General features: G+C 44.3%; 1 protein-coding gene across 2 annotated transcripts in view; it reads right to left on the bottom strand.

Annotated features, from left to right (window-relative positions):
• Positions 1 to 14,184: 14,184 nt before the first annotated feature.
• LOC139551717 (solute carrier family 12 member 2-like) overlaps positions 14,185 to 22,329 on the bottom strand; it is a 98,626-nt gene continuing 90,481 nt past the window's right edge. For both annotated transcript variants that reach the window (XM_071362991.1, XM_071362993.1), the window contains 3 exons: positions 17,246 to 17,381; positions 16,888 to 16,955; positions 14,185 to 15,898 (listed from right to left, as the gene is read on the bottom strand). In XM_071362991.1, the coding sequence (XP_071219092.1) occupies positions 15,763 to 15,898; positions 16,888 to 16,955; positions 17,246 to 17,381 (340 nt within the window). In that variant the 3' untranslated portion in view covers positions 14,185 to 15,762. The remainder of the gene's footprint in view (positions 15,899 to 16,887; positions 16,956 to 17,245; positions 17,382 to 22,329) is intronic.

The raw sequence follows: 22,329 nt of genomic DNA, 5'->3' as shown, positions 1-22,329 counted from the left end.
AAAAAGCAAATTTTTTGAAAAGCACACATGCGTCTTTCCTGAAACATTTCCTCCGAGACAGACTGGGAGAGAGAAAAGACAGATTCCTTTCGTTAAAGGTGAGATACAATTTTAAAAACCTTTATTTAATTCTAAATATTTAGTACAGACCTTTTAAAACATGTTATAATTAGTTAAGCAATTTTACTATTCCTTTCTTACAGATAAAGGGGGCGGCTATATGATTAACCCAGACACCCATCCGTTTCTAATTCCCCATTTTCAAGCTGTGACCTGATCACACTCCACGTTCCGTACATTTTCTTTCCCTGGATAGATCAACCTTCTTGCAATTAGGCCCCGGTTGTGTCTTAAGGATAGAAGCGGCGTAATTGTTCACGATGTTGGAAAAGATTGTCCAACTGTTTCATCATGGCCAGGAATATATGATAATCGCCCCACCTGAAGCTAAAGACAGGCCCCTTAATAGTTCACATCCATGCAGGCTTTTGAAAATATATACGAACTAACTGATTTTGTTGCATTTGAACTATTGAATTGGGCACATGCTAAAATTGTCACTTTGGAGTATACGCCATTGAAGAGATTCTTATGGCTTTCAAATCAGCTCGCCCGCACACTTCCTCTTCCAACGCATACCCGGGCAGCGTTGCCCCACTCAGGGCGTGTTCGATGTGGCATAGCCCGAGCCGTATCTTAAGCCATTCTCTCATACGCAGCGCAGGAGAAAAACTCCCGGGTTTTGTTTGATAAAGGGAGCTGTGGCCGCTATCTGTGAAAATCTTCAAAGTTGAATCCTCCGGTTGGAAAATGTAACCCATATGTCCATCATTCATATCCAAAACTCCATTAACACATTCAGGGGCCTCACACAGAATGTCCACTATGTTTTTGTCACTGTGTTCTTGACACGAGGCACAAAGTACACCTACAATTGGCCTAGGAGACATGTTTAGTTTGGTGTTTAGTTTTCTGGGTTTATATTAATTTCTTGTTTGGTGTCCTGGGGCTTATTTATAATGCGTCTGCCCCCCAATAACCCCGGACATTCCTGTTTCATAGACAACAGCCCTCAGGTCACTACAACAGGGTGGGGGCCATACTCTTTGAAATGTTCAAACACATCCCCCAGTTCAACGAGGTCCCTACACATCAATCATCATGACAGCTTCAAAGGAACAGATGCACTATCTGGTTAAATTAACACCCTCCCCCTACCGTGAGAATGGAAGGCAGGATGCCCATATATGGGCATACACACCTGACCCATCAAGTAGGGTCATAAATCACACGTGTGCCGTCTACTGTATTCTCTCTCACAGGTGACAGTGCAAAGATCTGGGGAAGAGTACCAAAACATTTCTGTAGCATTGAAGGTCCCCAAGAACACAGTGGCCTCCATCATTCTAAAATGGAAGAAGTTTGGAACCACTAAGACTCTTCCTATAGCTAGCCACCCGGCCATACTGAGCAATCGGGCGAGAAGGGCCTTGGTCAGGGAGGTGACCAAGAACCCGATGGTCACTGACAGAGCTCCTTTGTCCTTGATTGTCCCATCTCCACAATCAGGCCTCTATGGTAGAGTGGCCAGACAGAAGCCACTCCTCAGTAAAAGGCACATGACAGCCCGCTTGGAGTTTGCCAAAAGGCACCCAAAGGACTCCGACCATGGGAAACAAGATTCTCTGGTCTGATGAAACCAAGATTGAACGCTTTGTCCTGAATGCCAAGCGTCACATCTGGAGGAAACCTGGCACCATCCCTACAGTGAAGCATGGTGGTGGCAGCATCATGCTGTGGGGATGTTTTTCAGTGGCAGGGATTGGGAGACTAGTCAGGATCAAGGGAAAGATGAATGGAGCAAAGTACAGAGAGATCCTTGATGAAAACCTGCTCCAGAGCACTCAGGACCTCAGACTGTGGCGAAGGTTCACCTTCCAAGAGGACAACCCAAAGCACACATCCAAGACAAGGGAGGAGTGGCTTCAGGACAAGTGTCTGAATGTCCTTTAGTGGTCCAGCCAGAGCCCGGATTTGAACCCGATCGATCATCTCTGGAGAGACCTGCAAATAGCTGTGCAGCGACCCTCCCCATCCAACCTGACAGAGCTTGAGGATCTGCAGAGAAGAATGGGAGAAACTCCCCAAATACAGGTGTGCCAAGCTTGTTGTGTCATACCCAAGATGCGAGGCTGTATTTAAAAAACTGTTTTTCCTTTGTCATTATGTGGTACTGTGTGTAGATTGAGGCAGAATAAAAAAATAATAAATACATTTTAGAATACAGCTGTGACGTAACAAAACGTGGAAAAAGTCAAGGGGTCTGAAGACTTTCCAAATGCACTGTATGTAGAAGGGTGAGTGACTGTGTACTGTTTTGGCAGAGTCAGTGTACAAAAGCTTGCCACATAAGAACAGACTCGCACACAAGAGACACCCAAATTAATCCATCCCCTCAAGACAACGCTCGTTTGGTATCAGTCCTGGACGCTGCATTTGTTAATGACCAAGCAGAAAAACGAGGCCAAATCAGGAAGTTCAGCCCCCCTTTAAATATCAATCACGCTATAAAGCTGAACTTCAGCGATACAGATTGAATCCAGCCCTTTGGCTGAGATCTGGCAGCGGAAATGTTAGCTGTTGTGTGCTAAACGTTCTGAGGCTTGGACAGAGGAACAATGGCTGTTTAATGAGGGAGATAATGCACTCATTTAGCTCGAGACAGAGAAAGGCTTGCCAAGGGACAGGGCGCTCAATGGCCAGCTTATGCTCCATCTACCTGTAATCGTCTGTATTAGGGAGTAGGACAAAGCACTTTTTAAAATGTATTTGTATTAAGTGTGAGGAGGGTTAGCATAGTTGCGGACTGTGTTTGGCAATGTGTTTACACTGCATAACAGTTTTAGGCAGGCTGCACAAGTGGGGCTATTATGCTTGCTAAATGAGCTGGTAAATATACCCAATTTCCTTGAGTGGGAGGGCTGGCCATCTTGGCTGTAAATGGTTGTGTTGGGTCACAATTAGCCTATATGAAAGATAAGTTGTATAAAATGAATCATTTGCACGTAATTACTTGGCCTGCGTACTGTATCTAGTAATAGTTTGGGTACGTACTGCTGGTTTGCCTTCATGGTAAATTTAACTAATAAGAAATGAAGCATCTACGTTTCTATTTAGCAATAATCCTCAATGTTTTGGGATTGCAAAACTACAGTATTCAACAAGATGACTATCATGTCTTCGTAGAAAGAGCTTGTCATAACTGAGCACTAGATGGTGGTAGAGGTGTGGTTGCGTGCACTGGATATTTCTCAGCCAGGTTTTCAAACTGAACAGGTCTCACCATGGGATTTACAGTTTCTAAATCAAGTGTCAACTCCCTCCAACCAGGAGATCCAGTGCCTTCAGAAAGTATTCTCACCCCTTGACTTTTTCCCAAATTTTTCTGTGTTACAGCATGAATTTAAAATACACTGCTCAAAAAAATAAAGGGAACACTTAAACAACACAATGTAACTCCAAGTCAATCACACTTCTGTGAAATCAAACTGTCCACTTAGGAAGCAACACTGATTGACAATAAATTTCACATGCTGTTGTGCAAATGGAATAGACAACAGGTGGAAATTATAGGCAATTAGCAAGACACCCCCAATAAAGGAGTGGTTCTGCAGGTGGTGACCACAGACCACTTCTCAGTTCCTATGCTTCCTGGCTGATGTTTTGGTCACTTTTGAATGCTGGTAGTGCTTTCACTCTAGTGGTAGCATGAGACGGAGTCTACAACCCACACAAGTGGCTCAGGTAGTGCAGCTCATCCAGGATGGCACATCAATGCGAGCTGTGGCAAGAAGGTTTGCTGTGTCTGTCAGCGTAGTGTCCAGAGCATGGAGGCGCTACCAGGAGACAGGCCAGTACATCAGGAGACGTGGAGGAGGCCGTAGGAGGGCAACAACCCAGCAGCAGGACCGCTACCTCCGCCTTTGTGCAAGGAGGAGCACTGCCAGAGCCCTGCAAAATTACCTCCAGCAGGCCACAAATGTGCATGTGTCTGCTCAAACGGTCAGAAACAGACTCCATGAGGGTGGTATGAGGGCCCGACGTCCACAGGTGGGGGTTGTGCTTACAGCCCAACACCGTGCAGGACGTTTGGCATTTGCCAGAGAACACCAAGATTGGCAAATTCGCCACTGGCGCCCTGTGCTCTTCACAGATGAAAGCAGGTTCACACTGAGCACATGTGACAGACGTGACAGAGTCTGGAGATGCCGTGGAGAACGTTCTGCTGCCTGCAACATCCTCCAGCATGACCGGTTTGGCGAAGGGTTAGTCATGGTGTGGGGTGGCATTTCTTTGGGGGGGCCGCACAGCCCTCCATGTGCTCGCCAGAGGTAGCCTGACTGCCATTAGGTACCGAGATGAGATCCTCAGACCCCTTGTGAGACCATATGCTGGTGCGTTTGGCCCTGGGTTCCTCCTAATGCAAGACAATGCTAGACCTCATGTGGCTGGAGTGTGTCAGCAGTTCCTGCAAGAGGAAGGCAATGATGCTATGGACTGGCCCGCCCGTTCCCCAGACCTGAATCCAATTGAGCACATCTGGGACATCATGACTCGCTCCATCCACCAACGCCACGTTGCACCACAGACTGTCCAGGAGTTGGTGGATGCTTTAGTCCAGGTCTGGGAGGAGATCCCTCAGGAGACCATCCGTCACCTCATCAGGAGCATGCCCAGGCGTTGTAGGGAGGTCATACAGGCACGTGGAGGCCACACACACTACTGAGCCTCATTTTGACTTGTTTTAAGGACATTACATCAAAGTTGGATCAGCCTGTAGTGTGGTTTTCCACTTTAATTTTGAGTGTGACTCCAAATCCAGACCTCCATGGGTTGATAAATTTGATTTCCATTGATCATTTTTGTGTGATTTTGTTGTCAGCACATTCAACTATGTAAAGAAAAAACAATTTAATAAGAATATTTCATTCATTCAAGTGGTTTTAGTGGTCCCTTTATTTTTTTGAGCAGTGTTGTTTAAATTGCGATGTTTTTTGTCACTGACATTATGGTGTATTTGTGTAGGCCAAAGTGGAATAAAGTTTTTATACATTTTTACAAATTCATAAATGTAAAGCTGAAATGACTTATTGAATCAATAACTATTCAAACCCTTAGTTTTGTTATGGCAAGCCTAAATAAGTTCAGTGACTGAGTGTATTGATACACCATCCAAAGTGTAATTAATAACTTCACCATGCTCGAAGGGATATTCAATGCCTGCTTCTTCAGGTGCCCTTCTTTGCGAGCATTGTAAAACCCTGCTCTTTTTAGTTGAATCTGTTTTTGAAATTCACTACGGAGATGAGGTAGTCATAAAAAAAAGGAACACTATTATTGCACAGTGAGTCCATGCAACTTGTGACTTACAAAGCATTTCTACAAATTCATAAATGTAAAGCTGAAATGACTTATTGAATCAATAAGCATTCAACCCCTTAGTTTTGTTATGGCAAGCCTAAATAGGTTGCAGGCGTCCTTCCTAACTCAGTTGCCAAAGAGGAAGGAAACCACTCAGGAATTTCACCATGAGGCCAATGGTGAGTTTAATTAATGGCTGTGATAGGAGAAAACTGAGGTTGGATAAACAACATTGTAGTTACTCCACAATACTAATCTAATTGACAGAGTGAAAAGGAAGCCTGTACAGAATACACATATTCCAAAACATGCATCCTGTTTGCAATAAGGCTCTAAAGTAATACTGCAAACAATTAACACTTTGTATTCAGGACAAAAAGTTATGTTTGGGGCATATCAAATACAACACATTACTGAGTAGTACTCTCAATATTTTCAAGCATAGTGGTGGCAGTATCATGGTATGGGTAAGCTTGTAATCTTTAAGGACTGGGGAGTTTTTCAGGATAAAAAATAAACTGAACGGAGCAAAATCATAGAGGAAAACTTGTCTGCTTTCCACCAGACACTGGGAGATGAATTCCCCTTCCAGCAGGACAATAACCTAAAACACAAGGCCAAATCTACACTGGAGTTTCTTACCAAGAAGACAGTGAATGTTCCTGAATGTCCAAGTTACAGTTTTTACTTAAATCTGTTTGAAAATGGTTGTCTAGCAATGATCAACAGCTTGAAGAAATTTGAAAAATAATAATAGGCAATTGTTGCACAATCCAGGTGTGGAAAGCTGTTCGAGACTTACCCAGAAATATTCACAGCTGTCATCGCTGTCAAAGGCGCTTCTACAAAGTATTGACTCAGGGGTGTGAATACTTATGTAAATAAAATATATTTCTATATTTCATTTTCAATACATTTGCAAAAATTTCTAAAAACATGTTTTCACTCTCATTTTTAGGGCAGATCGAGAAAAATAAAAAATATTTTTTTTTTAGGGCAGATCGAGAAAAATACATTTTTAATTCAGGCTGTAACACAAAACGTGGAACAAGTCCAAGAATATTTTCTGAAGGCACTGTATGCTGCTGTGCAAATCAAGCACTTATGAAGGTGCTACCTTGTTTAAAAGGCTAGTTATAGGTGGGTAAAAAAATGCCCAAGTGCTTCAATGATGATTGATTTCATTTGATTTATTGCAATAAACATGTACAAAGTATGTTAAAATGTTCGAAAAAAGCATATCTGTGACAGTTAACAGTACAGCATATCAATACAAATACAGAGGATGAAGACGTCTCAACATGGCTAGGCAACATGTTTTGGTCTCTTGGACAGAGCACAGTAGTGTCAGGCTTCGGCTAAATAATGACGTTTTGAGGACGTTATAGTATTCCTCTCCTCACACCTATACATAGATGGAAAAAAGAACACACTCATGCCAAAAATCCCCGCCCGGTTGTATTGACACAAATGTTCTTATTTATATATCTAAATATAAATGTAGAGTAACCCGTGTTTTGTTTGTAACATTGTTGCTTTGTATAGTAACTGAGGGTTGAGTGGTTTACTCACCGATACACAGAACAGATCTTGGTAAGTAAGATTGTACCATCTGGTTTCTAAAAAGCTTTACAATCCCCCACCCATTTAAAAAAACAAAAATGTACATGCTTTGCACATATTTCAAAGAAATATAATTTTATACACTAGTATATTTACACTATATGTGTATATATTCGTTCACAATCACATGGCGTAGTCATTCTCTAGATAAAGGACACAGAACGGTGAGATGCAGTCGTGTGGGTGGGAATAGTTCATTGAGCCTGGAATACAAAGCACACTGCACTTGGATTTCCATGTGGGACTGGAATCTAAAAGGATGTAGCTTATAGCAAAAACATTGAACTCGGCACTGTAGAAGTAAAAAATAAAATTAACTCTCAGTTTAGTGTTTATCAGATTTACATTCAACTGACCCAAACCTCCTGCCTAAAAAGTCATTCTTTTTTAAGAAATTGCATAAAGGATAAGAACTAGGGAAGAGAGGGGCAATGACGTGGTTGGCCCTAAATGCTATGACCTATAGACAGCGTGTTGGGTAAGGCGTGGGCAATACTGTACATTATAAACGCAAATAACCCTGTTTTGATCCAGTAGCTTCCGGCAGTTATTATAAAACCCTCATTCACAAGTTAAAGAAACAGTTAACATGCACCCTTTGCTTTGGGAAATTTCACCCCTGCGAGAAAGGCCCCACATGGTACGCACCACAACTTTAACTCTCCCGGAACAATGGCAAAGTGTGCTGACAATAGGTTTATGGGCCAGCCTAAATGGTCCAAAAATGAACTGAGGGACAGTAAAACCCTTCAAATAAACCATGCATGGGATTTTATCCCAAACCCTTATTACAGTAGCTCACCTGCATAGAGGTATGTATCGTGTGTACAATACACTAACGTACATGTACATTACGTGGTTCGTAAGGATGGTAAATGAATTTTTTGTGTCCAAGGTGGCTTAGCAGTTCAGACGTCTTTTTCTGTTCCGTATTGTTCGTGTCCTGTATATATATATATTTACACCTTTCTTCGCATATCTTTTATCTATTTTATTATCCAAGAACTCAACTACAAAAGCTTTCCTGCAAAAGCTTTCCTGCAACCCGCTTCACCAATTACAAAAAGTATTATTTACCTCAATCTGAAAATCCATCGTGGAAGCTAGCCAGGGGCTAATTCAGAAGCTAGCCTGAAAGCTAACCAGAAGCTACTCCGATAGCTAGCCAGAAGCTAATCTGTAGCTGCCCCGAAATTAGCCGGTTTGCTGGCTAGCGTTGGTGTTTCAGCTGCCCACGTTTAGTGGTCATCAGCTATTCCTTTAGCTCGATAATCTACCGGCACTTTTGTGCAACGCGACTCGGACCGGAGCATTCCGGGACTCTTTTTCTCTCAGTTTCCCCGGATTCCAGCCGCAGGCTCTGGACACTTGTACCTTGATTTCGCAGCTAGCTAGCTGCAAACCGTGTGACTATTGGCTTACGTCGACCCCGGAGCAAACTCTAATCATTCTGGAGCTAGCCAGCTGAGGAGTTCCATCACCATCCGGACCCGTTTCTTTTGTTGCTGCTGCAGATACGGAACCCCACCGGGCCTTCACGACTGACTGCCGCGACTGACTGCCGACGTTATCTGCCCGAGGGATTTATCCAACTGGCACCTCCGTCCCGACGTTACCTGAACGCTCATCTGAGGCCCGCTAATCGTTAGCTGTCTTATCGGCTGCTATTTGAACAAGTATATTGGACAACTATTATTATTATTATTTATTTATTTTATTTTTTCCTTGGGTCACTATATCTATTTTGCCAATTTGGATTGATCCCCTCTACCACACGGAACCCCACTACACGGAACCCCACTAACCTACCGACGGAAACGCACGAGGTATCTACAAACAACCTCCATCCTATGCTGCTACCGATAGCCATATACCCGGCCAGCTGTCTGGATCGCCACGACCCCAACCAACCTCTACTCACTGGACCCTTATTGATCACTCGATTAGCATGCCTCTCCTTAATGTAAATATGCCTTGTCCATTGCTGTTCTGGTTAGTGTTTATTGGCTTATTTCACTGTAGAGATTCTAGCCCTGCTCTCTATACCATATCCAACCTCTCAGTTCCACCACCCACATATGCGATGACATCACCTGGTTTCAATGATGTTTCTAGAGACAATATCTCTCTCATCATCACTCAATACCTAGGTTTACCTCCACTGTATTCACATCCTACCATACCTTTGTCTGTACATTATTCCTTTAAACTATTTTATCGCCCCCAGAAACCTCCTTTTACTCTCTGCTCTAGTAGCTCTAGGCGACCAATTCTCATAGCTTTTAGCCGTACCCTTATCCTACTCCTCCTCTGTTCCTCTGGTGATGTAGAGGTGAATCCAGGCCCTGCAGTACCTGGCTCCACTCCTATTCCCCAGGCGCTCTCTTTTGATGACTTCTGTAACCGTAATAGCCTTGGCTTCATGCATGTTAACATTAGAAGCCTCCTCCCTAAGTTTGTTTTGTTCACTGCTTTAGCACACTCTGCCAACCCGGATGTTTTAGCCGTGTCTGAATCCTGGCTTAGAAAGACCACCAAAAATTCAGACATTTTCATCCCCAATTACAAGATTTTCAGACAAGATAGAACGGCCAAAGGGGGCGGTGTTGCAATCTACTGCAAAGACTGCCTGCAGAGTTCTGTTATACTATCCAGGTCTGTTCCCAAACAATTTGAACTTCTACTTTTAAAAATCCACCTCTCTAAAAACAAGTCTCTCACCGTTGCCGCCTGCTATAGACCACCCTCTGCCTACAGCTGTGCTCTGGACACTATATGTGAACTGATTGCCCCCCATCTATCTTCAGAGCTCGTGCTGCTAGGCGACCTAAATTTGAACATGCTCAACACCCCAGCCACCCTACAATCTAAGCTTGATGCCCTCAATCTCACACAAATTATAAATGAACCTACCAGGTACCACCCCAATTCCGTAAACACGGGTACCCTCATAGATATCATCCTAACAAACTTGCCCTCCAAATACACCTCTGCTGTTTTCAACCAAGATCTCAGCGATCACTGCCTCATTGCCTGCATCCGTAATGGGTCAGCGGTCAAACGACCTCCACTCATCACTGTCAAACGCTCCCTGAAACACTTCAGCGAGCAGGCCTTTCTAATCGACCTGGCCGGGGTATCCTGGAAGGATATTGATCTCATCCCGTCAGTAGAGGATGCCTGGTCATTTTTTTTAAAATGCCTTCCTCACCATCTTGAATAAGCATGCCCCATTCAAGAAATTTAGAACCAGGAACAGATATAGCCCTTGGTTCTCTCCTGACCTGACTGCCCTTAACCAACAGAAAAACATCCTATGGCGTTCTGCACTAGCATCGAACAGCCCCCGTGATATGCAACTTTTCAGGGAAGCCAGAAACCAATATACACAGGCAGTTAGAACAGCCAAGGCTAGCTTTTTCAAGCAGAAATTTGCTTCCTGCAACACAAATTCAAAAAAGTTCTGGGACACCGTAAAGTCCATGGAGAATAAGAACACCTCCTCCCAGCTTCCAACCGCTCTGAAGATAGGAAACACTGTCACCACCGACAAATCCACTATAATTGAGAATTTCAATAAGCATTTTTCTACGGCTGGCCATGCTTTCCACCTGGCTACCCCTACCCCGGACAACAGCACTGCCCTCCCCTCTGCTACTCGCCCAAGCCTTCCCCATTTCTCTTTCTCCCAAATACAGTCAGCTGATGTTCTAAATGAGCTGCAAAATCTGGACCCTTACAAATCAGCCGGGCTAGATAATCTGGACCCTTTCTTTCTAAAACTATCTGCTGAAATTGTTGCCACCCCTATTACTAGCCTCTTCAACCTCTCTTTCGTGTCGTCTGAGATCCCCAAAGATTGGAAAGCAGCTGCGGTTATCCCCCTCTTCAAAGGGGGGGACACCCTTGACCCTAACTGCTACAGACCTATATCTATCCTACCCTGCCTTTCTAAGGTCTTCGAAAGCCAAGTCAACAAACAGATTACCGACCATTTCGAATCCCACCACACCTTCTCCGCAATGCAATCTGGTTTCAGAGCTGGTCATGGGTGCACCTCAGCCACGCTCAAGGTCATAAACGATATCGTAACCGCCATCGATAGGAAACAATACTGTGCAGCCGTATTCATTGACCTGGCCAAGGCCTTTGACTCTGTCAATCACCACATCCTCATTGGCAGACTCGACAGCCTTGGTTTCTCTAATGATTGCCTCGCCTGGTTCACCAACTACTTCTCTGATCGAGTTCAGTGTGTCAAATCGGAGGGTCTGTTGTCCGGGCCTCTGGCAGTCTCTATGGGGGTGCCACAGGGTTCAATTCTTGGACCGACTCTCTTCTCTGTTTACATCAATGATGTCGCTCTTGCTGCTGGTGATTCTCTGATCCACCTCTACGCAGACGACACTATTCTGTATACTTCTGGCCCTTCTTTTGACACTGTGTTAACAACCCTCCAGGCGAGCTTCAATGCCATACAACTCTCCTTCCGTGGCCTCCAACTGCTCTTAAATACAAGTAAAACCAAATGCATGCTCTTCAACCGATCACTGCCTGCTCCTGCCCGCCTGTCCAACATCACTACTTTGGACGGCTCTGACTTAGAATATGTGAACACCTACAAATACCTAGGTGTCTGGTTAGACTGTAAACTCTCCTTCCAGACTCACATCAAACATCTCCAATCCAAAGTCAAATCTAGAATTGGCTTCCTATTCCGCAACAAAGCATCCTTTACTCATGCTGCCAAACATACCCTTGTAAAACTGACCATCCTACCAATCCTCGACTTCGGTGATGTCATTTACAAAATAGCCTCCAAAACCCTACTCAATAAATTGGATGCAGTCTATCACAGTGCCATCCGTTTTGTCACCAAAGCCCCATATACTACCCACCACTGCGACCTGTACACTCTCGTTGGCTGGCCCTCGCTTCATACTCGTCGCCAAACCCACTGGTTCCAGGTCATCTACAAGACCCTGCTAGGTAAAGTCCCCCCTTATCTCAGCTCGCTGGTCACCATAGCAGCACCTACCTGTAGCACGCGCTCCAGCAGGTATATCTCTCTAGTCACCCCCAAAACCAATTCTTCCTTTGGACGCCTCTCCTTCCAGTTCTCTGCTGCCAATGACTGGAACGAACTACAAAAATCTCTGAAACTGGAAACACCTATCTCCCTCACTAGCTTTAAGCACCAGCTGTCAGAGCAGCTCATAGATTACTGCACCTGTACATAACCCATCTACAATTTAGCCCAAACAACTACCTCTTTACCTACTGTATTTATTTATTAATTTATTTTGCTCCTTTGCACCCCATTATTTCTGTCTCTACTTTGCACTTTCTTCCACTGCAAACCAACCATTCCATTGTTTTTTATTTTTTTTTTTGTTTTTTTTTAAACTTGCTGTGTTGTACTCACTTCGCCTCCATGGCCTTTTATATTTTTATTTATTTGTACATATATTTGTTTGCCTTCACCTCCCTTATCTCACCTCACTTGCTCACATTGTATATAGACTTATTTTATTTTTTTCACTGTATTATTGACTATATGTTTGTTTTACTCCATGTGTAACTATGTGTTGTTGTATGTGTCGAACTGCTTTGCTTTATCTTGGCCAGGTCGCAATTGTAAATGAGAACGTGTTCTCAATTTGCCTACCTGGTTAAATAAAGGTTAAATAAAATAAATAAAATAAAATAAAATAAATAAAAAAATAAATGTATCAGTGCCCTCTTGAAACATGCTAATCCATATCTTCTAAACACCCAAAAAGAACAGCCACGGAAAGATACTCAGCAAAGTGCCTACTCATCTTCACAGACCAGACAGAGTGGGAGTCGTTTCTGCATTGAACAGAAACGAACGGAGGAGAATCGAGGCTACTAGTCCAATGTACATCAATCAGGGCAAGCGGACAAACAGTCAGACATGTGGGCATGAAGGACTCCGGTCCACTGTTGAGTGGAATACGTAAAAACAGTCTACACCAGAGTATGTCCAGGTACCATTGTCTGAGGCAGAATGAGCTAATGCCACCACAACTGGAGAAAAGACGGACACGAAATGGCACTTTTCTATCAACAGTTGAACCTAAAGCAAGCACAGATTCCAGACTGTTCCATGTAACAGACTAAGGTGGGCTTTCTTGAAATGGAAACAATAATAAGAAAATGGTCCATACATATACAGAATTGTTTTTAAAATACTGGATAAAGTAGAGTGACAGTACATTCTTCTTTATGCAATACTCCTCTATAGCTACATCTGCATTGACCCACGAGTATAATCACACAGCCAGTACGGCTTATAAGAGAAAGACAACGACAACAATCATTACTTCTAGCATTAAGGCAAAGTTTTAATTCGCGGTTGTAAGGGCTAGACCAGTTCCTTCGTAGAGTCACTCCAATGTGGGGAACCCGAGGGGCCGTGTCCTAACTTGAGATATAAGATAAGTAACTCACTTTCAAGTCTCCTACGGACATCGATACACGAATTCCGCAAACACGTTTGAGTAGAATTGGAGCATCTGAAGTTAGGATTCAGCCGATAGATTCCAATATGGTGACAGAGTTCAACGTGGGGACCTACTCGAGTCGAAAGGAGACTTGGACTAAGAACTTGTTTTTGGTTGAAACACTTGTTTGTGTTAGCAGCTGTTGTGAGACAACTGGCTCTTCAGCAGGGCAAAGCTAATCAGAAGCTATGCCGTATTCTAGCCAACTGCAGTAATTTCTGACACAGTGTGGAAACAAGAACCCTGGAACTTCAAATTCTAGACCCGCGGATGCTTTTTGTTACGAGACAATTCTTCGACATCATCCAATCAACTTTCAGAATTGAAGCAGATTGACTCTAGTATTAAGTAGAGGGTACTGCACTAGAAACTATTTCATTTACACAGCTTAAAAGGAAGACAAACAAACAGATAGAAAACAAAGTCAGAGGCCATTAAAAAAAAACAGGAAATAATTTAGGGATGGAGGAAGGAGGAGGAAAATAAACACCAGAGAAAAGCTTTTTAAGCCATCAAGTGGAGACTCTCTGCTAACCTCCTACAATCAATCCACTACCATAAAAATCCTCAATAAAAATAGCTCTTATACATTTTTCATACCGTTCAATCTGGGTAGAGCGATTAAATAGTTTAATTATTGATTTCAACTGGAAGGCACATACATAAGGCAATAAAAAGTGTTGCAAAGCATTCGACATGACTCTCTCCCAACACAAGAAAATGAAAAATAAGAGAGGCATTATTGCTGCATTGAAAAAAGAAAAGAAAAAGATCTTTAACTTAACATGACATCAAGAAGAATCGGAATAGTAATAACAAAATAGTTCGAAGCATGAACGGGCGCTTTCAAGCCAGGGAGGAAATCAACTTTGTAAATTAAATTGTGCACTTCTTTTCTCGCGTTAGGTTGAATGTGTTAGCCAGGGGTGCCGGAAATAACCCCCACGTGTTCTCCAGTTTCAAAAGAGTAGTTGGGACTTCACTGACCGACTGCCCTTTCACATACACTATATTCAAAAGTATGTGGACACCCCCTTAAAATTAGTGGATTCTGCCATGCAATCTCCATAGACAAACATTGGCAGTAGAATGGCTTTACTGAAGAGCTCAGTGACTTTCAACATGGGACCGTCATAGGATGCCATCTTTCCAACAAGTCAGTTCGTAACATTTCTGCCTTGCTAGATCTGCCCAGGTCAACTGTAAGTGCTGTTATTGTGAAGTGGAAACGTCTAGGAGCAACAACGGCTCAGCCGCGAAGTGGTAGGCCACAGTGCTGAAGTGCGTAAAAATCATATGTCCTCAGTTGCAACACTCAGTACCGAGTTCCAAACTGCCTCTGGAAGCAACTACAGCACAATAACTGTTCGTCGGGAGCTTTATGAAATTGGTTTCCATGGCCGAGCAGACTCTAGAGCAGTGGGAACGTATTTTCTGGAGTGATGAATCACCATCTGGCAGTCTCACGGACGAATCTGGGTTTGGCTGATGCCAGGAGAACGCTACCTGCCAACTGTAAGTTTGGTGGAGGAGGAATAATGGTCTGGGGCTGTTTCCTGGTTCGGGCTAGGCCCCTTAGTTCCAGTGAAGGGACATCTTATTGCTATAGCATACAATGACATTCTGTGCTTCCAACTTTGTGGCAACAGTTTGGGGAAAGGCCCTTTCCTGCATGACAATGCCCCCGTGTACAAAGCGAGGTCCATACAGAAATGGTTTGTCGAGATCGGAGTGGAAGAACTTGACTGGCTTGCAAAGAGCTCTGACCTCAACCTCATCGCACACCTTTGGGATGAATTGGAATGCCGACTGCGAGCCAGGCCTAATCGCCCAACATCAGTGCTCGACCTCACTAATGCTCGTGGCTGAATGGAAGCAAGTCCCCGCAGGAATGTTCCAACATCTAGTGTAAAGTCTTCCCAGAAGACTGGAGGCTGTTATAGCAGCAAAGGGGGGACCAACTCTATGTTCATGCCCATGATTTTGGAATGAGATTTTCGACGAGCAGGTGTCCACATACTTTTGATCATGTAGTGTAAGAGGCTGGATGTCCACAGCAACACCATATCCTTTATCATTATTAATATTATCATCAATTGCTACTGTTTCTACCTTCATTGAAGAATATGTGTGCGTGTCTTAGTTAGGGCTGGCATAGGGATGGGAGGTCCCAAAGGCAGCATGTGTGTGTTTATGAGTAGAAGGTGAGGACGCTCTGGTGGTTGCCGCGCACCAGGAGGAGGGGAGGCAGATCCTTGGACAGAGTCTCCAGCCAGGACATGTAGAGAGCACTGGACACCGCTCCCTTTCTGGCCAAGGGCATGCTCCTGTAGATCGAGAGAGAGTGTGATGTGATGAGTGACAGAAATAGCCCTATCCATTTGGATCCTTTCAAATCTCACCCTCGTGCCCCGTATATCTACAGCACAAACTCAATACCACACGCATACTTCAATAAAGTGCTGTATGACTGACTAACAGAGCATTGAAACACCCTATTCTACACATCCATTAATGAGACACAAAATGGAGGTCCAGTGACACTGAGGACAATGGGTGTTTCTATTGCTCTCTGGCCCCATTCAGTATCAGTGGTGGAGGTGAGGAGAGCAGTAGTGCTGTGGTGTTGTGAATAGGATAGGACAGCAGGGACCGAAGCAGAGCCAAGCCAGTGGTGGAAAGAGACAACGCAAGGGCAATTAACCCACAGCGCTACTTAATGAGTGTGGGTGGAGTATTGTGTGTGCGCGCCCATGCATAGAGAGGGAAGGATGAGTGAGGAAGCAGAGGGAGAATAAATGAGAAGCAGGACGATGGTAGGAAAATGGAGAGGGGGAGAATAGGAAGAGGTAAATAAAGAAGATGAGTGGATTGAGAAAGAGAGAAGGTAGAGCAACAGAGAGAAAAGATGAAAGAGAAGTGGCAGGGAAATGGAGAGAAAGAGGAGAGAAGACCTAAAGGGGACGAGGAGGGTGACAGAGGAGAGCGAGAGAGTGTGAGGGCAGCTGGCGTCTCAGTTTACAGGGCACCCAGCTGATTCACTTAGCGGCTGTTATTACAATTGACATTTTAGTCACTTAGCAGATGCTCTTATCCAGAGCAACTTACAGGAACAATTTGGGTTAAGTACCTTGCTCAAGGGCACATTGAAAGATTTTTCACCTATTCGGCTCGGGGATTCAAACCAGTGACCTTTCGTTTACCGGCCCAATGCTCTTAACCTGCTAGGCTACCTGCCGGCCCCAGACACAAGGCCTCAATACTTCTGCGTGCACACACACCACACAAAAAAAGACATGCTCTTAAATCTACTTGCATGACAATGAGGTTAGCTGTGCTTGAGTGTTCCTTCAGCAGTTCGTTCAGTCTGATCTGACGATTAGTCTGAGAAGAACCAAAACAAAAACACAGGTTAAAATGGATACACATTCGTCGAGATTACCATCTGAAGCAGCAGCCACACTTTGCTGTAGGATAGGCAGATATGGGAGCACTTTCATCCCCATATATCTCAGACATTGGGCACAATACTCAACTCTGGAGGACCCCATTTCAAAACGTTTTATAGGCTGGTTCTATTTGGCTCCCAGCATCCTACAGCTAGCCCCTTACCACTTCCATGTTCACAGATCTGGAGTAAGTAATATGGTGATGGCTAGAGTGGTTAGATTTACCTTGGCCCTGTAGAGCTCCAGCTCGTTGTCGGTTATCCTCCAGGGCTCGCTGGCCTTCTGTGCCTCCGCCGTATCCTGCTCCATGTCGTCCTCCTTCAGCCGGTACGGCTCGATCATCTCTTCAAAAGCAGTAACACTGCACAACCATAGGGGTTTAAAGGTTAGTAAATGATTAGTTAGAAACTTTAGTACACACGCACAGTATACCAAACATTAGGAACACCTTCCTAATATTGAGTCACACCCCCCCAAGAGCCAACACTGTCATGATTATTGAAGGTGTCAAAGTTCAACCCAATGCTATGTGAGGGCATAGGTCATCACGCAACAGCCGTCATCAGAGCGGTCTACACTCGGTCTGTTGTTTTCATGAAATCATTTTTAATCATGTCAACAACAACATATTTAACCATTGGAAGTTCAGATAGCTGGGAACGCAAGTTTGCGTCCCGGATTCCTGCTAAAAAAACACAATAGTTAGCCATCATGCTAAGAGAGCAAGATAACGCTTGCAGTGTTAGAGTCAAAACAGGAGTGGTATTCGTGTCTACATCTGGGTTCAAATGCGCTAGGTCTGAGATCATCTCAACGCAAGAGCAGGATAAGATGGAACTAAAATAAAAATGTATTCTTTGTCTGTTCCAAATGTATCATCGTCAAACAGCTTAGGGAAGAGATTCTCCGGCTGCTACCTCAACTGCGGAAAAACAAGATGTGCTTTCTAAGTACTTGGATGCAGCCCAGGCACACAGAATGTCAGTTCTGAATGCCTCCTACAGCCAAGGGGGGTCGATGAGTCTGGCAGTACTGACCTGCTCCAAACCACTGGATAGATGGTAAGCTTAACTCGGCGGCCAGTGGGAGACACCGGCAATGTGAAGGAGGTCGGGTGGGAGACAGTCTGGTTGTCCTCCATATATCCTAGTAGATCAGATTCAGTTATTAAACAGCTTTTCCCGGCTGGAGGCGGACATACTGGCCCTGGGAGTCAGCTCTGATCCTGGGAGTACACCAACAGAATGCAGCCGTCTACGGGCACCCTCCTCAGCTCAGCCAATCCCTGACCAAAGGAAAAAAGGTCTTGGGCCCTCCATCTCCCCGAGGATTCCGACGCCATCCACTGCTACATGTGCGGTGAGTCAGGCTGGCATGAGTCGAAGCACACCTCCTCCCCGAGGCAGGCCCGTTCTGTTCTTCTTCCTTCTCCATCGGATTCCATCACAACCACCATAGTCTGCGTGAACGTGCCTTAGGCATGCTGCAAGGAGGCATGAGGACTGCAGATGTGGCCAGGGCAATAAATTGCAATGTCCGTGCTGTGACATGCCTAAGACAGCGCTACAGGGAGACAGCACGGACAGCTGATCATCCTCGCAGTGGCAGACCACGTGTAACACCTGCACAGGATCGGTACATTCGAACATCACACCTACAGGACAGGTACAGGATGGCAACAACAACTGCCTGAGTTACACCAGGAACGCACAATCCCTCCATCAGTGCTCAGACTGTCCGCAATAGGCTGAGAGAGGCTGGACTGAGGGCTTGTAGGCCTGTTGTAAGGCAGGTCCTCACCAGACATCACCGGCAACAACATCGCCTACGGGCACAAACCTACCGTCGCTGGACCAGACAGGACTGGCAAAAAGTGCTCCTCACTGACGAGTTGCGGTTTTGTCTCACCAGGGGTGATGGTCGGATACGCGTTCATCGTCGAAGAAATGAGTGTTACACTGAGGCCTGTACTCTGGAGCGGGATCAATTTGGAGGTGGAGGGTCCGTCATGGTCTGGGGCGGTGTGTCACAGCATCACCGGACTGAGCTTGTTGTCATTGCAGGCAATCTCAACGCTGTGCGTTACAGGGAAGACATCCTCCTCCCTCATGTGGTACCCTTCCTGCAGGCTCATCCTGACATGACCCTCCAGCATGACAATGCCCCCAGCCATACTGCTCGTTCTGTGCGTGATTTCCTGCAAGACAGGAATGTCAGTGTTCTGCCATGGCCAGCGAAGAGCCCATATCTCAATCCCATTGAGCACGTCTGGGACCTGTTGGATCGGAGGGTGAGGGATAGGGCCATTCCCCCCAGAAATGTCCGGGAACTTGCAGGTGCCTTGGTGGAAGAGTGGAGTAACATCTCACAGCAAGAACTGGCACATCTGGTGCAGTCCATGAGAAGGAGATGCACTGCATTACTTAATGCAGCTGGTGGCCACATAAGATACTGACTGTTACTTATTTTGACCCCCTCCCCTTTGTTTAGGGACACATTATTCAATGTCTGTGGAACTTGTTCAGTTTATGTCGCAGTTGTTGAATCTTGTTATGTTCATACAAATATTTACACATGTTAAGTTTGCTGAAAATAAACACAGTTGACAGTGAGAGGATGTTTATTTTTTTGCTGAGTTTAGTATGTAGCCTGAGAAACAAGGTTCATGAAATGTATTATCAGAAACCATTCAGGCCATCTCTGAAACACACTTAGATAATTCATTTGATGCAATAGAATATACAGTGCATTCGGAAAATATTCAGACCACTTCACTTTTTCCACATTGTTACATTAGACGTATTGTAAAATTGATTAAAAACAATTCCCCCTCAATCAAACACACAATACTCCATAATGATGAAGCGACGCTCCCCATCCAACCTGACAGAGTTTGAGAGGATCTGCAGAGAAGAATGGGAGAAACTCCAAATACAGGTGTGCCAAGCTTGTAGCGTCATACCCAAGTAGACTCGAGGCTGTAACTGCTGCCAAAGGTGCTTCAACAAAGTACTGAGTAAAGGGTCTGAATACTTATGTAAATGTGATATTTAAATGTTTTATTTTCAACACATTGGCAAAAAATGTAAATACATTTTTTTTTCTTTGTTATTATGGGGTATCGTATGTAGATTGATAAAACAAAGTTGAATCCCTTTTAGAGTAAGGCTGTAACGTAACATTTGGAAAAAGTGAAGGGGTCTGAATACTTTCGTAATTCACTGTATTGGAAAGATAGAAATGTAAATGTACAGTGGCTTGCGAAAGTATTCACCCCCCCTTGGCATTTTTTCCTATTTTGTTGCCTTACAACCTGGAATTATAATGGATTTTTGGGGGGGTTTGTATCATTTGATTTACACAACATCCCTACCACTTTGAAGATGCAAAATATTTTTTATTGTGAAACAAACAAGAAAAGAAAAATGAACTTGTGCGTGTGTAACGGATGTGAAATGGCTAGCTTGTTAGCGGTGGTGCGCGCTAATAGCGTTTCAATCGGTTACGTCACTCGCTTTGAGACCTTGAATTGAAGTAGTGGTTCCCCTTGCCGCGGCTTTTGTGGAGCGATGGGTAATGACGCTTCGTGGGTGACTGTTGTTGATGTGTGCAGAGGGTCCCTGGTTCGCGCCCGGGTTGGGGCGAGGGGACGGATTAAAGTAATACACGTGCATAACTATTCACCCCCCTAAGTCAATAATTTGTAGAGCCACCTACAGCTGCAAGTCTCTTGGGGTATGTCTCTTAGCACATCTAGCCACTTTCATTTTTGCCAATTCTTCAAGGTAAAACTGCACCAGCTCCTTCAAGTTGGATGCGTTCCGCTGGTGTACAGCAATCTTTAAGTCATATCACATATTCTCAATTGGATTGAGGTCTGGGCTTTGACTAGGCCATTCCAAGACATTTAAATGTTTCCCATTAAACTACTCGAGTGTTGCTTAAGCAGTATGCTTAGGGTCATTGTCCTGCTGGAAGGTGAACCAGTCTCAAATCTCTGGAAGACAAACCGGTTTCCCTCAAGACTTTCCCTGTATTCAATTCTGAAAGCAATGGCTTTTTTTCTGGTCACTCTTCCGTAAAGCCCAGCTCTGTGGAGTGTACGGCTTGTGGTCTGTCCTATGGACAGATACTCCAATCTCCGCTGTGGAGCTTTGCAGCTCCTTCAGGGTTATCTTTGGTCTCTTTGTTGCCTCTCTGATTAATGCCCTCCATGCCTGGTCCGTGAGTTTTGGTGGGCGGCTCTCATGGCAGGTTTGTTGTGGAACCATATTCTTTCCATTATGGTTTTAATGGTGCTCCGTGGGATGTTCAAAGTTTTGGATATTATTTTATAACCCAACACTGATCTGTACTTCTCCACAACTTTGTCCCTGACCTGTTTGGAGAGCTCCTTGGTCTTCATGGTGCCGCTTGCTTAGTGGTGTTGCAGACTCTGGGGCCTTTCAGAACAGGTGTATATATACTGAAAACGTGACAGATCATGTGACACTTATATCGCACACAGGTGGACTTTATTTAACAAATTATCTGACTTCTGGATGTAATTGGTTGCACCAGATCTTATTTAGGGGTGAATACATATGCACGCACCACTTTTCCATTCTTTTTTTTGTTGAATTTTTTGAATCAAGTATTTTTTTTTCATTTCACTTCACCAATTTGGAATATTTTGTGTATGTCCATTACATGAAATCCAAATAAAAATCTATCTAAATTACAGGTTGTAATGCAACAAATAGGAAAAATGCAAAGGGGATGAATACTTTTGCAAGGCACTGTATGTCCAGAGTCATTCCTTTTAGGCTGAGAGATAATCTCATGTCAGATGATGTGGAAATAATATGGCTACAGGTTCATCTGCCTCACAGTTTAGATCTAATATTGAATATTGTGGCTATTGAGACATTTGAGGAGAGTAAACTGCTGGGTGTAACTCTCGATAGCAAGCTGTCATGGTTAAAACATATAGACTCAATGGTTGCTAAAATGGGAAGAGGTCTGTCCATGATAGGGCGTTGTTCTGCTGTCTTGCCATCTCAGTCGACCAGACAGGTCCTACATGCCCGAGTTGTCACACTTGGACTACTGCCCAGCTGTGTGGTCATGTGCGGCAAAAAAGGACCTAGGTAAATTGCAGTTGGTCCAGAACAAAGCAGCACATATCACACTTAGATGTACACGGAGGGAAAGTGTCAGTCTCGCCTGGCTCAAAGTTGAGGAAAGATTGACTGCATAACTATTGTTCTTTGTGCAAGGTACTGATGTTTTGAAGGTACCGAACTGTCTGTTCAAGCAGTTGGCACACA

Source organism: Salvelinus alpinus, chromosome 24 (genome assembly GCF_045679555.1).
Source record: "Salvelinus alpinus chromosome 24, SLU_Salpinus.1, whole genome shotgun sequence".
In the NCBI taxonomy this organism is placed as follows: Eukaryota; Metazoa; Chordata; class Actinopteri; order Salmoniformes; family Salmonidae; genus Salvelinus; species Salvelinus alpinus.
This window is presented reverse-complemented; position numbering and strand designations above follow the sequence as displayed.